This window comes from Falco rusticolus, chromosome 19 (assembly GCF_015220075.1).
Source record: "Falco rusticolus isolate bFalRus1 chromosome 19, bFalRus1.pri, whole genome shotgun sequence".
In the NCBI taxonomy this organism is placed as follows: Eukaryota; Metazoa; Chordata; class Aves; order Falconiformes; family Falconidae; genus Falco; species Falco rusticolus.
The window spans coordinates 327,858-340,281 of NC_051205.1; the positions used below are offsets into that span (position 1 = coordinate 327,858).

A 12,424-nucleotide genomic window follows, 5' to 3' on the forward strand; every position below is an offset into this window, starting at 1 on the left:
GAGGGGGAGCATGGCAGTTTATTGGCACAGCAGGATTCAGGGGGTAGTAAAGGGGACAAAACGGGTGGGGGCAGGAGAGCAGGGGGAGCTCAGCCCTGCAGAGACCCGACACAACTCAGCACAGCAGTGCCCCGCACCCCGGCGTGCCCCGACCCGGCTCCTGCGGGGAGGAGGGGGGGTGGCAGCGGGGCCCCCCCAGGTGCCCTCAGGCACCCGCCGCTTCGGAGCTCTCTGGAGACGGGTCCTTGGCAGCAGCACAGAGGTGGAAAAGCCCTGGGGGGAGAGAGAAGGCTGTGGGGCAGCTCAGTGTGGGCCTGGGGGCCCTCCCTGCTGCCCCCCACCCGTGGGTGCCCGTGGTGTGTGGCCAGGCCCGGCCCAGCCCTGCAGAGACCGGGCACAGCTCAGCGCAGCGGTGGCCAGGCCTGGCGGGCACCAGTACCTGCTGAGCCGGTGAGGACGACTGCGACCCAGCCCAGGATGTAGGACCAGGAGAAGCGCCAGGTGGCACGGGTCGGCCCCAGGAGGCTCAGCGTGCCGGCCGTGTACACCGCCAGCCCCAGCAGTGCCAGCAGACCTGCGGGCAGAGGGGACGGGTCGGTGGCACGGGCCAGCCCAGCCTGCGAGGCCCCAGCCGGGCAGGAAGAGACCGGGCACAGCTCAGCGCACCGGTTACTCCCCTGGGGACAGTCCCCGAGGCTCGTGTGCCCCAACCCGCTGCCCCCCAGCCTGTCCCCACTTACCAGCCAGGAGCAGGGTGACACCGGCCCCCCGGGCACGCGCCCGCCGGGCACCACTGGCCACAACAGAGAGCCCCAAGGCGAGGCCGGCAGCGGCGGCGAGCACCGAGAGCAGCATCAGCACCCGCGTGGCTTCCCATAAGGCTGGGGGGACACCGGTGTTGGGGACACTTGGGGGGACAGAGGACCCTGGGCGAGTGCATGCCCAGGACACTGCCCCACACCCTGCCCGCAGAGTCCGGGCACAGCTCAGCACAGTGATCCCCCCCCCCCCATCCCACCCCACACAGACTGGGCACAGCGCAGCGATGCCTCCCCCTCCTCCCACCCCACAGAGACCAGGCACCGCTCAGCGCACTGATGCCCCCCCATCCCACCCCACACAGACCGGGCACCGCTCAGCACACTGATGCCCCCCCATCCCACCCCACAGAGACCGGGCACCGCTCAGCGCACTGATGCCCCCCCATCCCACCCCACAGAGACTGGGCACAGCGCACTGATGCCCCCCCATCCCACCCCACAGAGACTGGGCACAGCTCAGCGCACTGATGCCCCCCCATCCCACCCCACACAGACCGGGCACCGCTCAGCGCACTGATGCCCCCCCATCCCACCCCACAGAGACCGGGCACCGCTCAGCACACTGATGCCCCCCCATCCCACCCCACAGAGACCGGGCACCGCTCAGCGCACTGATGCCCCCCCCATCCCACCCCACAGAGACCGGGCACCGCTCAGCACACTGATGCCCCCCCATCCCACCCCACAGAGACCGGGCACCGCTCAGCGCACTGATGCCCCCCCATCCCACCCCACAGAGACCGGGCACAGCTCACCCCAGCCGGTGCCTACCTGGGGTGCTGGGGTGGGGGCGGCAGTGCCCCCCGAGGCAGGTGCGCCACAGCCCGAGGCTGGCGGTGCCACCGGGCGCCCGGCGCTGCAGCCAGAAGTGGGTGGCGGTGGCGGCCAGGAGTAGGGCCAGACCGCTGGCCCCACACAGCAGCCCCCCGCCCGCCGGCATCCCCCTGTGCCGGGGAGGGGCTGTGGGGACTGCTGCCACCTCGGGGGGGGGGACCCGGGGGTGGCAGCACCGGGGGACGCAGGGGACAATCATGGGGATATGTCTGGGGGAGGTGGGGGGACCTGGGGGTGGCAGCACCAGGGGGCACAGGGGACAATTGTGGGGACATCTGTGGGAGACATGGGGAAACCTGGGGGTGGCAGCACCAGGGGACACCCATGGGGACATGTCTGGGGAGTGTGGGGGGACCTGAGGGTGGCAGCACCAGGGGATGCAGGGGACACCCATGGGGACATGAAGGGACCCGGAGGCGGCAGCACGAGGCGATGCAAGGGACACCCATGGGGACATCTCTGGGGGATGTGGGGGGAGCCGGGGATGGCACCTCTGGGGACATCAGAGCACTCGTGGGGTGGCACCTTGGGGGACACGGGTGGCTTCTCCAGGGGACACCCAGGGGTGGCACCTCTGGAAGGTGGGTGGGGACACTGGGGACATACACCCCCCCTCCCCGGCACCCACCCCTGGCCACTCACCTGCCTTCAGCACCCGCCAGCTGGGTGTCCCATGGCCTCCTGTCCCTCTGTCCCTCTGGGGTGGGGACAGGGGCCTCTGGGGGGGGGGGGGGGTTCAAGGCCGCGGGTGCACGTGGCACTGCCATTGTTGGGGACACAATGCGGGGAAAGCTCTGGGTGCTGCTGCCACCCAGGTGCTGACACAGCAGAAGTTTGTCCCCGCCAGCGTCAGCCCCCGGGGTGGCACCACGGGGGGGCAAGAGGCACAGCTGGGGTCCCACCCTGGGTCCCCTCCAGCAGCCAGGGGACACCATGGGCAGCACTGGCTGTGCTGGGGACAGGACACTGGGGACACTGGGGAGATAGGGGACAGGGACACTGGGGACAGGACACTAAAGACATGGGGGACATCGGGAACATGGCAGACACTGGGGAGACCAGGGATGGGGACACTGGGGACATGGGGGACACTGGGGTTGGGGGGGAAAACCAGGGAGAAGGACACTGTGGACATGGGAGACACTGGGGACACCAGGGCAGGGGCACTGGGGACACTGGGGACAGGGCCACTGGAGACACGGGGAGTGTGAGGCCTGGGGGGTGGCGAAGGAGGTGCCAGCTGGGGCTGTCCGCTGGTGCCACCATCTGGGTGGCACACACAGGGGGGCACATGTGCTGCACACAGCGTCCCTGTGCACGCGCTGAGGCACAAACCCTCAGCACCCCCCCCACATGTGTGTGCACACCCCTGCACACATGTGCACACCCTTTGCACACACACCCCATGCACACACAGATGCACGTCCCTGCGCACATGCGTGTGCACACACACACTCACGCCTGTGCCTGTGCGCGCAACCCCCGCAGCCTCACCCACCCCCGCACGCTCACATGCACACTCACAGGCTCACAGGCACACACACACGTGCGCACACGTGTGCACAGGCACACGCGCTCCCCGGCTCACAGGCTGTGGGCCAGCGGCAGCAGCAGGAGGAGGCTGAGGCCAAAGTCGCTGAGGGGGGGGGACCCGGAGCAGGAGGGGCTGCAGCGGGCACCTGTGGAAAGGGGGGGGGTTGCCACTGGGCTGACACCAGGGTGAGGGGCTCCCACCACCCCGCGGGTGGGTGAGGGGCTCCCGCCATCCCCAACACCAGAGCAAGGGGCTCCCGCTGCCCTGAGAGCGGAATGAGGGGCTCCCACTGTCCCCCCCACCCCAAGGGCAGGGTGAGGGGCTCCCCCCATCCCCAATGCCAGGGTGAGGGGCTCCCCCCTGCCCTAAGACCGGGGTGAGGAGTTCCCGCCGTCCCCCCAGCAGGGTGAGGGGCTCCCCCCGCCCCAAGGCCGAGGTGAGGGGCTCCTCGCGCCCCCCTCTTGCCCCGACGCCAGGGTGAGGGGTTCCCTCCTACTTGAAGGCAGGGTGAGGGGCTCCCTCCGTCCCTCCCCCCCGCCCCGACGCCAGGGTGAGGGGCTCCCCCCATCCCCAACGCCAGGGTGAGGGGCTCCCCCCTGCCCTAAGACCGGGGTGAGGAGTTCCCGCCGTCCCCCCAGCAGGGTGAGGGGCTCCCGCCGCCCCCCTACCCCGCCGCCAGGGTGAGGGGCTCCCCCCGCCCCAAGGCCGAGGTGAGGGGCTCCCCACGCCCCCCACCCGCCCCAATGCCAGGGTGAGGGGTTCCCTTCTACTTGAAGGCAGGGTGAGGGGCTCCCTCCGTCCCTCCCCCCCGCCCCGACGCCAGGGTGAGGGGCTCCCCCCGTCCCCCCCCGCCCCGACGCCAGGGTGAGGGGCTCCCCGCGCCCCCCCCCGCCCCGACGCCAGGGTGAGGGGCTCACCGCCGCCCAGCCGCAGCTCCACCTCGCCGCAGGCGCAGTCCCGCTCGCCCACCAGCAGGCAGCTGTAGGTCCCGGCGTCCCCGTCCCGCAGGCGCCGCAGCACCAGCCCCCCCGCGCCCCCCCCGGCCGCCGGCAGCTCGGCGCGCCCGCCGTACCGGGGGTCGCAGCGGGGGCGGCCGCGGGGGCGGCTGCAGACGGCGGCCCCGGCCCCCCCGGGCGCCCCCTCGAAGCGCCAGTGCGTGGCCAGCAGCCGGCCCAGGGGGGCTCCTGCCACCGGGCACCCCAGGGTGACGGCGGCGCCCAGCGTGCCGTTGGCCTGCGCCCGGCCCCGGTGGGGGCTGCGGCACGGCCGGCAGCCCTCGGGGGTGTCCCCGCGGCGGGGGGGCGGCGCCGGGGGGCCTGGGGACAAGGAGGGGGGGGGGTGTGTGTCAGTGGCACCGGCACCCGCCCGTGGTGCGGCCAGAGGGGGGACCCGAGGACCGCCACCGTCCCGTGGCCGTGGGGACCCTGCTGCGGGGGCCGGGGACTCGCCGCTGTGGGACCCCCGGGGCCGTTACCGCCACGGCTCGCGGAAGGGACCGAGACAGGGACCGGGACGGGGACACGGGCGTGGGAAGGGACCGGGACCGGGACCGGGACGGGGACACGGGCGTGGGAAGGGACCGGGACAGGGACACAGGCGTGGAAAGGGACCGGGACGGGGACGGGGACACGGGCGTGGGAAGGGACCGGGACAGGGATACGGGCGTGGAAAGGGACCGGGACGGGGACGGGGACACGGGCGTGGGAAGGGACCGGGACCGGGAGGGGGACACGGGCGTGGGAAGGGACCGGGACGGGGACGGGGACACGGGCGTGGGAAGGGACCGGGACCGGGACGGGGCCATCTCTTCCCCCGGCCCCCGGCCCCGCCGTCTCCCGCAGCCCCCCGCTGCTGCCGGTGCCCCGACACCCCTCGGCACCCCCCGGACCCCCGGCACACCCTGGACTCCCGGCACCTCCCGGCCCGCCCACGCCTCCGGACCCCCGGCACACCCCGGACCCCCCAACACCCCCCGGCATCCCCCGGCACCCCTCCGGACCCCCGGCACGTCCCGGCCCGCCTGCGCCTCCCGGACCCCGGCCCCTCCAGCCCCCTCGGGCCCCCCCAGCACCCCCGGACCCTCCGAGCGGGACCCACCGGGGGGCAGCAGGGCCGAGCCCAGCCCCAGGGGCAGCAGCAGGACCCACATCTCGGGGCGGCGGCTCCGGCGGGGGGGGCGGGGGCGGGACGGGGCAGAGGAGGAGGCGGACGAGGGCGGCACCGGGGGGGGGGGACGACACACGACACAGGACCCCCCCGGGGCGTGGGGCGAACCCGGAGAGACTCTGCCAGCTCCGGCGGGGGGACACAAATAGGGACCCCCCTACTGCCCCAAGAGGGACCAATCCTGCCACGTGGCGGACGGCACCGTCCCGATATCTGCCTCGGTGGCCCCCAAATGCACCCACTGTGCATCCTCCCCTCCCCGAGTCCCTGTGTTGTGTCCCCCCCTTGTCACAGCAGTTCTGGCCTGGGGGGATCACCGTCACCCCCAAGTCCCACCACTGCCCACCCAGAGTGCCCCACACATGCACCAAATCCCCCAGGTCTCAGCCGGGGGAAAGGTGGCTCCTTGCCAGGGGGCAGCTGAACCCCCAAACCATCGTGCCAACCCCCCCAAAAATCCCCCCAGGGCCCAAAGGTGCTGCCCCCCTCAACCGCCTCGGCTTTCCTCCTCTGTCCTTCCCAGGCTGGAGCAGGAAAAGCCGCCCCCCCCCCCCCCCCCCGGGCCCCCCCCGGCAAGGATCTGGTGCCAGCACCCGGCAGGTGGGGGGGGACAGGGGGACACCCGATGCTCCCATTCACCACAGGGAAACCACACCTGGAGAATGAGCAATGCCTCAGGCCCTTTACTGGGTGGCTGGGGGGTCCCAGGGGGATCCCCCCATCCCGCACCCCCACCTTTCCTGCCCCCGCCTCAGTCCTCCAGGTTGCGGAAAGCCGTCTGCATCTCCTCATTGAGCTGGGCGAAGGCTGCCGTGATGTTGGCTTCTCCATCCTTCACGGGGTCCTGGGGACATGTGGCACGCGGTGGCATCACCCACCACCACCGGGGGTCACAGCCCCCCCCTGACACCCACCTTGAACTTCATGGCGCTCAGCTTGTAGAGGATGTCCCCCAGGCTCTCGCGGATGGTGGCCCAGGTGACGCGGCGCTCGCCCGGCGCGGTGGCCTCCACAGCATGCCGTGCCAGCTCATAGAAGGTGACCATGTTGTGCAGCATCCCCACGGTCTTGTAGAAGGGGCAGAACCTGGGGGGTGAGTGGGGGTCAGGGAGGGTCAGGGCTGGGGCTTTGGGGCTGGGGGGCTGGTGGTACCTGTCGTAGGAGGAGTAGCCGTTCTGCTGGAGGAAGTCATCCTTGAGGAGCTTGGCCACCTCCAGCGTCACCTTGTCAGCCTCAGCGAGGGACGCCTGCAGGGGGGCGGGTCCGGGGTGTTCCTATCCCCATTCCCATCCCATTCCATATCCCATATCCCCATCCACTTCCCCATGCCTATCCATTATGTCCCTACCCCCTCCCATCCCGTATCCCCATCCTCATCTCCACCCCCAACAGAATTCCAGCCATATCCCCCATCCCACACCCATCACATCACATCCCCGTCCCATATCCCCATCCCTGTCCCTACAATTCCATCCCAAATCCTCCATCCCATATCCCATACCCCATCTCATCCCATCCTCATCGCCTATCCTCCATCCCATATCCTCATCCCATCTCCATCCCATATCTCCATCCCACATCCCATATCCCCATCCCATCTCCATCCCATATCTCCATCCCACATCCCATATCCCCATCCCATCTCCATCCCACATCCCATATCCCCATCCCACCTCCGTCCCACATCCCCATCCCACGCCTGTCCCGTATCTCCACTCCATCTCCATCCCATAGCTCCATCCAATCTTATCCCATATCCCCCATCCCTGTCCCCTGTCCCAATCCCATATCCCCATCCCACATCCCAGCCTGTCCCCACCCTGGGACACCGCGTCCCACCTTGCCGACCAGCTGGACGATCTCGGCCAGCTCCTCCTCCTCCTGCAGGATCTCCCTGGCGCGGCGGCGCAGGGCAGGGAACTCGGGGTGCAGCCCCTCGTAGTGGGGCTCCAGCGCCCGCAGGTACCGGCTGTAGCTGATCAGCCAGTTGACGGAGGGGAAGTGCTTGCGCTGCGCCAGCTTCTTGTCCAGCCCCCAGAACACCTGGGGGGACACGGGGGGTCAGGGGGGGCCGCGCTGGGATGGGGGGAACCCCAGTGTGCACCAGTCACCTGCACGATGCTCAGCGTGGCCGAGGTGACAGGGTCTGAGAAGTCCCCTCCTGGCGGGGACACGCTGCAGGGGACAGCGAGCGGGGGGCTCAGTGGGGTGCCTAGGCGGGGGTCCCCCCTGCCAGCCCCCCGCACTCACGCGCCAATGATGCTGACACTGCCCTGGCGGGCCGGGGACCCCAGGCACCGCGCTCGCCCCGCGCGCTCGTAGAAGGAGGCCAGACGGGCGCCCAGGTACGCCGGGTAGCCGCTGTCTGTGGGAAGCGTGGCATCACCGGGGGGGGAGCAGAGCCCCTCACCGTGGCCTCAGGGCTGGGAGAGGGGCGAGGGGTTCCTCCCGCCGCACCCTGGCACTGGAGCTCACCCGCCGGCATCTCAGCCAAGCGCCCCGAGATCTCACGCAGCGCCTCGGCCCAGCGGGACGTGGAGTCGGCCATCATGCTGACGTGGTAGCCCATGTCGCGGAAATACTCGGAAAGCGTGATGCCTGCGCCGGCAGCACATGGCTCGCACGCTCGCCGTGCACCCCGGTGAGCTCGTGGCTGCCTGCGCGTGCCCACCTGTGCCACGTGGCCAGGTACACGAGCAGCCTCGCGGCACGCGTGCACATGTGTGCACGCTCACACAAGCCCGTGCACACTCACACGTGCCCGTGCACGCTCACACGTGCCACCAACCCCCTTGCCATGGTGGTCCCCGGCTCACCGGTGTAGATAGAGGCTTCACGGGCAGCCACCGGCATGTTGGAGGTGTTGGCCACCAGCGTCGTGCGCTTCATGATGGTCTCTGTCCTCCCGTCCACCTCCATGGTGAGCTGGGGGCGACACCGCCATCACCACCCAGCCACTGGCCCCGTGTCACCCCAGCACTGTGCCACCCGTCCCCACCTCGGGGAAGTCCCGCAGGACCTCAGACATCTCGTTGCCGCGCTCGCCGCAGCCCACGTAGACGATGACGTCGCTGTTGGAGTACTTGGACAGGGACTGGGAGATGACGGTTTTGCCACAGCCAAAGGCACCCGGGATGGCCGTAGTGCCACCCTGCACGCACCTGGGGATGGGGACGCGTGGGGACAGCTGAGAGCGACAGCTGTGGAGGGGGACGGTCCCTCCCCCTGCCCACTACATCCCCATGGAGGCAGGAGGGACCCCCGTCCCCATCCCTGTCTCTGTCCCTCCTGAGGACTGTCTGCAGTGAGTGTGACTGCACCAGTGTCCCCCCCATCCCCTTTTTCCACAGCAGGGCTGTCCCCACCCCTGTCCCCAGCCCCAACCCCACCTGTGTTCCTAGCCCTGTGCCAGTCCCCCATCCTTGTCCCTTATTCTCATCTCCAGCCCCATCCCCACTTCCATCCCTGTCCCACATCACCATCCCGTGTCCCCCTCCCTGTCCCAGTCCCCATCTCCAGCTCTACCTCCATCCCTACCCCTGTCCCCAACCCTGTCCCTGTCCCCCTCCCTGTCCCCAGTTCCCCCCTCCAGCTCTATCTCCGTCCCCATCCCTGTCCCCATCCCCTCTCCCTGTCCCCAGTTCCCACCTCCAGCTCTATCTCCGTCCCTGTCCCTGTCCCCATCCTTGTCCCTGTCTCTGTCCCCCACTCCTGCCCCCCACTCCTGCCCGTGTCCCGGTGCCTACGGGAAGAGGGCGTCCAGCACCCGCTGGCCCGTCAGCAGTGGGTGATTTGCTGGCAGCTTCTCGGCCACGGGCCGGGTCTGTCTGACAGGCCAGACCTGTAGCATGCTCAGCCTCTCCGCGCTGCCCTGGAAGTCCAGCTCCAGCACCACATCCTGCGGGACACAAGGGACAGGACAGGCAGCGGTGACAGGGGACACCCACCACCCCGACACCCACCACATGGCACCCACCACCCACCTTACCGAGACCCCGTAGTGCCCGGGGGGCGCGATGTAGGTGACGGTGCCCCGGCTGCGCGGTGGCACCATGATCTTGTGCTGGATGAGTGAGTTCTCAGCCACCGTCCCGTAGATGTCACCGCCGGTGATGTGGCTCCCAACCTGGTGTGGGGCGAGGGTGGCCATGAGGATGCGGGATCCCAGCGGCGGTGCTGGGAGAAGGGGTGTCCCTGCATCCCTGGGATGCACGTGGGGACACGCACCCGGATGTCCTTGCTGGGGACGAAGTCCCAGGAGAGGTGGCGCGGCAGCGCGGGGACGCTGGTGCCCCGCGGGATGTAGATGCTGCGGGTGAGCTGGGCGATGTCCCGCAGCGGGCGCTGGATCCCGTCGAAGATGGAGCCCAGGATGCCGGGCCCCAGCTCCACCGAGAGCGGCTTCCCTGTGCGCAGCACCGGGTCCCCCACCTGCACCCCCGCTGCCCCCGCGCTCAGGAAAGGCCACCAGCCAGGCAGGGACAGAGACGGGCACCAGAGGGGACAGGGAGGGGACAGGGGGGCCAGGACAGGATGGAGGGACGAGGGAATGGAGGGGACAGCGAGGGGATGGGACATGGCAGGGGACAGAGGGAACAGGACAGAGTAGGGGGGCAGGGAAGGGCCAGGAGGGCTGGGGGGGCCAGGGAGGTGACAGGGGACGATGGCAGGGACAGGGCGGGGGGACCAGAGGGCCAGGGGTAGGTGGGGAGGGGGATGGGAGGGCCAGGGGAGGACAGGAGGTGGCGGGGCCGGGGGAGGCAGTGCTGGCAGGATACAGGTCTCCTCGTACACCTGGAGCGTGGCCATGTCCCCCTCCAGCCGGATGATCTCCCCCACCAGCTCCGCGTGCCCCACACGCACCAGCTCGTACATGGCCGCCCCCGCCATGCGGGTGGCCGTCACCACTGCGGGGACACGTCACCATCATCCCCACCTGGCCCCAACCTCCCCACCGGGGTCCTGGGCCCCTCCCCACAGCCTGCCCCGGGGGTCCTCAATCCCCCCTCCACAGCCTGCCCTTGGAGGTCCCCTGTCCCCTCCCCAGGCCCTGCTTTGGGGACAAGGCGGCTGTTGGGGTCCCCCTGTCCCTGCAGCGGTACCGGGCCCCGAGACTCCATGGACGAAGCCCAGCAGACTCTCCCGCTCGGCCTCCGCCAGCCGTGGTCCCCTGGCCCCCTCCATGGCATCTCCTGCCAGCCCCGGTGTCACCCGCATTATATGGGGCCGGCAGCCGCGGGGAACCGGCCAGGCCTGGCAGCGGGTGACGCTGTGTACAGTCAACAACCCCGCGTCCCCTCCCATCCCCCACCGCGCCCCAGGTGCCACACGCCGGCACGCACCGGCACACACCGACCTCTGCCTCGCTCAGGGTGACAGTGACACCCTCCCTCCCCGGTGCCAACCACCGGGCCGCCCCCTTGGCTGCATGCGCTGGGGTCCCTGCCTCCTTGCTGCATCCCCTGTCCTTGCCTTTCAGGTTGTGCCCCCTCTGTGACACCCATCACCCCAGTTCTAGCCTGCTGCAGAGTTTCAGGCGCTGGGGGTGTGTGTGTGTGTGTTTCTCCTCCCCTGAAGCCCTGCACGAGGCTGTGGCAGCAGCTCCAGCACTGGCTGCGATCCCATGGCTGCTGGCGGGGGGACCAGGGGGTGCCCCCACCCAAGCCAGGCTGGTGGCCCCCACCCCCAGGGAATCAGCACGGAGCATTTTCAGTGGCCAGAGCAAGAAAACAGCAGCCAAGGCCAGCACAAGCCACCACTTGCCCCTGCCCGATGTGCCACTTTCCTCCAGGGAGGGGACCAGTGTCACTGGGTCACCCTGTGGCGAGCCAAGCCGAGGGTCTGGCCCTGTTCTGGCCTCCCCTGGGGCCGCACTCCCCTTTCCTGCCCCCCCACCCCCTCCAGGCCGGAGCCTGGGAAGCAGCAGCCACCCTCGTGCCCATGCTTGGCCCGTGACCAAAGGAAAGAAAAAAGACATTTATTTAACAAAAACATGACACAAGCAACACTAAAGGACAGCGGGGTGAGCAGGGGAGCTAGGAGACCAGGACACCGGCTGAGCTGCCCTTGGCCCCTGCCCCCTCGGCCCCCTCCTTGGGGGGCTGCTTAGGGTCGTCCTCCCCCACCAAGCGAATGTTGTGCTTCTCCCGAAACTCGTTCAGCTCCCGGCCCTTCGCCTGCAGCTGCTGGTTCAGCGTCTCGATGATTTTGCTGATCTGAGGAAAAGCAGGAATGTGCAAGGGGGAAGCGGGGTCAGGAAGAAGCACAGGGAAGGGGCTGGGGGGGCCGGGGGGCCCGGGGCCGCCCCTCACCTGCTCCTTGTTGTTCTCCAGGGCTGGCAGCACCTCCTTGACTGTGCGCTCCACCAAGATGCCGCCCACCATGCGGTAACACTTACGTGTGGGGTCCACCTCCCGCAGCGTCTCGATGACCAGGCTGGGAGGAAGAGGAGAGTGAGGTGGCAAAGGCGCTGGCGGCCCAGACCCCACCCGGCCCCCTCCCCACCCCACCCCACCTGTGCTCGTTCAGCTCCAGCTCCAGCTCGGCCGCCTTCGAGGCCAGGCCCCGCTGCTCCTGCCGCAGGCGGTTGAACCGGGCCACCACCTGTGCAGACAGGGACGGTGACGGGGCTGGGACCCCCCCCGGTGCCAGTGACACCCCCCTCCCCACTGCAGGGGCCTGCCTGGGACCTCCCTGGTGCCTGGGACCTCCCTGGTACCCGGGAACACCCCCCCGCTGCCAAGGCACTGCCCAAGCCACCCCCCCCAGGCCAGGGGACCCCCCCGCAGCCAAGGCCCTGCCCAGGCCCTCTGGTGCCAGGGATCCCCCACACACCTGCCAGGGCCCTGCCCGGGCGCCCCCCCAGTTCCCAAGGCCCCAGGCCCGGGCCCCCCACCGCTCCCCGGCCCGGACCTGCTCCGCTGTCAGCGCCTTCCCACCAGGCGCTGCCGCCGGCCGCCCCTTCGTGCTGTCCGCCATCTTCCCCCACCTTCCCGCGCCATAGACCCGCCCCTTCCGGGCCTGGCCGGAAACGGGGCGGGGCCCGGCCTGGCGCCATCTTTGCTGAGGG

General features: G+C 70.0%; 4 protein-coding genes across 4 annotated transcripts; all 4 read right to left on the bottom strand.

The window, feature by feature from the left end:
- Nucleotides 1-14: 14 nt before the first annotated feature.
- LOC119159237 (lens fiber membrane intrinsic protein-like) lies at nucleotides 15-3,166 on the bottom strand. Its single transcript, XM_037411894.1, has 4 exons — nucleotides 1,593-3,166; nucleotides 741-881; nucleotides 440-574; nucleotides 15-273 (listed from the first exon to the last, which is right to left on the bottom strand). Exons 1-4 carry the CDS (start codon nucleotides 2,110-2,112, stop codon nucleotides 206-208), a joined length of 864 nt encoding a protein of 287 aa, XP_037267791.1. The 5' UTR covers nucleotides 2,113-3,166; the 3' UTR covers nucleotides 15-205.
- A 57-nt stretch (nucleotides 3,167-3,223) lies between these two features.
- On the bottom strand, nucleotides 3,224-6,077 carry LOC119140143 (collagen alpha-1(I) chain-like). Its single transcript, XM_037371223.1, has 4 exons — nucleotides 6,043-6,077; nucleotides 5,287-5,351; nucleotides 4,107-4,505; nucleotides 3,224-3,334 (listed from the first exon to the last, which is right to left on the bottom strand). Exons 1-4 carry the CDS (start codon nucleotides 6,075-6,077, stop codon nucleotides 3,240-3,242), a joined length of 594 nt encoding a protein of 197 aa, XP_037227120.1. The 3' UTR covers nucleotides 3,224-3,239.
- LOC119159231 (V-type proton ATPase catalytic subunit A-like) lies at nucleotides 6,048-10,548 on the bottom strand. Its single transcript, XM_037411882.1, has 14 exons — nucleotides 10,458-10,548; nucleotides 10,134-10,262; nucleotides 9,583-9,797; nucleotides 9,344-9,481; nucleotides 9,102-9,253; nucleotides 8,354-8,516; nucleotides 8,172-8,280; nucleotides 7,831-7,953; nucleotides 7,606-7,720; nucleotides 7,467-7,530; nucleotides 7,195-7,398; nucleotides 6,508-6,602; nucleotides 6,270-6,441; nucleotides 6,048-6,199 (listed from the first exon to the last, which is right to left on the bottom strand). The coding sequence occupies exons 1-14, from the start codon at nucleotides 10,537-10,539 to the stop codon at nucleotides 6,107-6,109; spliced, it is 1,854 nt and encodes a 617-aa protein (XP_037267779.1). The 5' UTR covers nucleotides 10,540-10,548; the 3' UTR covers nucleotides 6,048-6,106.
- Nucleotides 10,549-11,311: 763 nt separating this feature from the next.
- PFDN2 (prefoldin subunit 2) lies at nucleotides 11,312-12,366 on the bottom strand. Its single transcript, XM_037411911.1, has 4 exons — nucleotides 12,268-12,366; nucleotides 11,870-11,958; nucleotides 11,667-11,790; nucleotides 11,312-11,570 (listed from the first exon to the last, which is right to left on the bottom strand). Exons 1-4 carry the CDS (start codon nucleotides 12,331-12,333, stop codon nucleotides 11,391-11,393), a joined length of 459 nt encoding a protein of 152 aa, XP_037267808.1. The 5' UTR covers nucleotides 12,334-12,366; the 3' UTR covers nucleotides 11,312-11,390.
- Nucleotides 12,367-12,424: the final 58 nt, after the last annotated feature.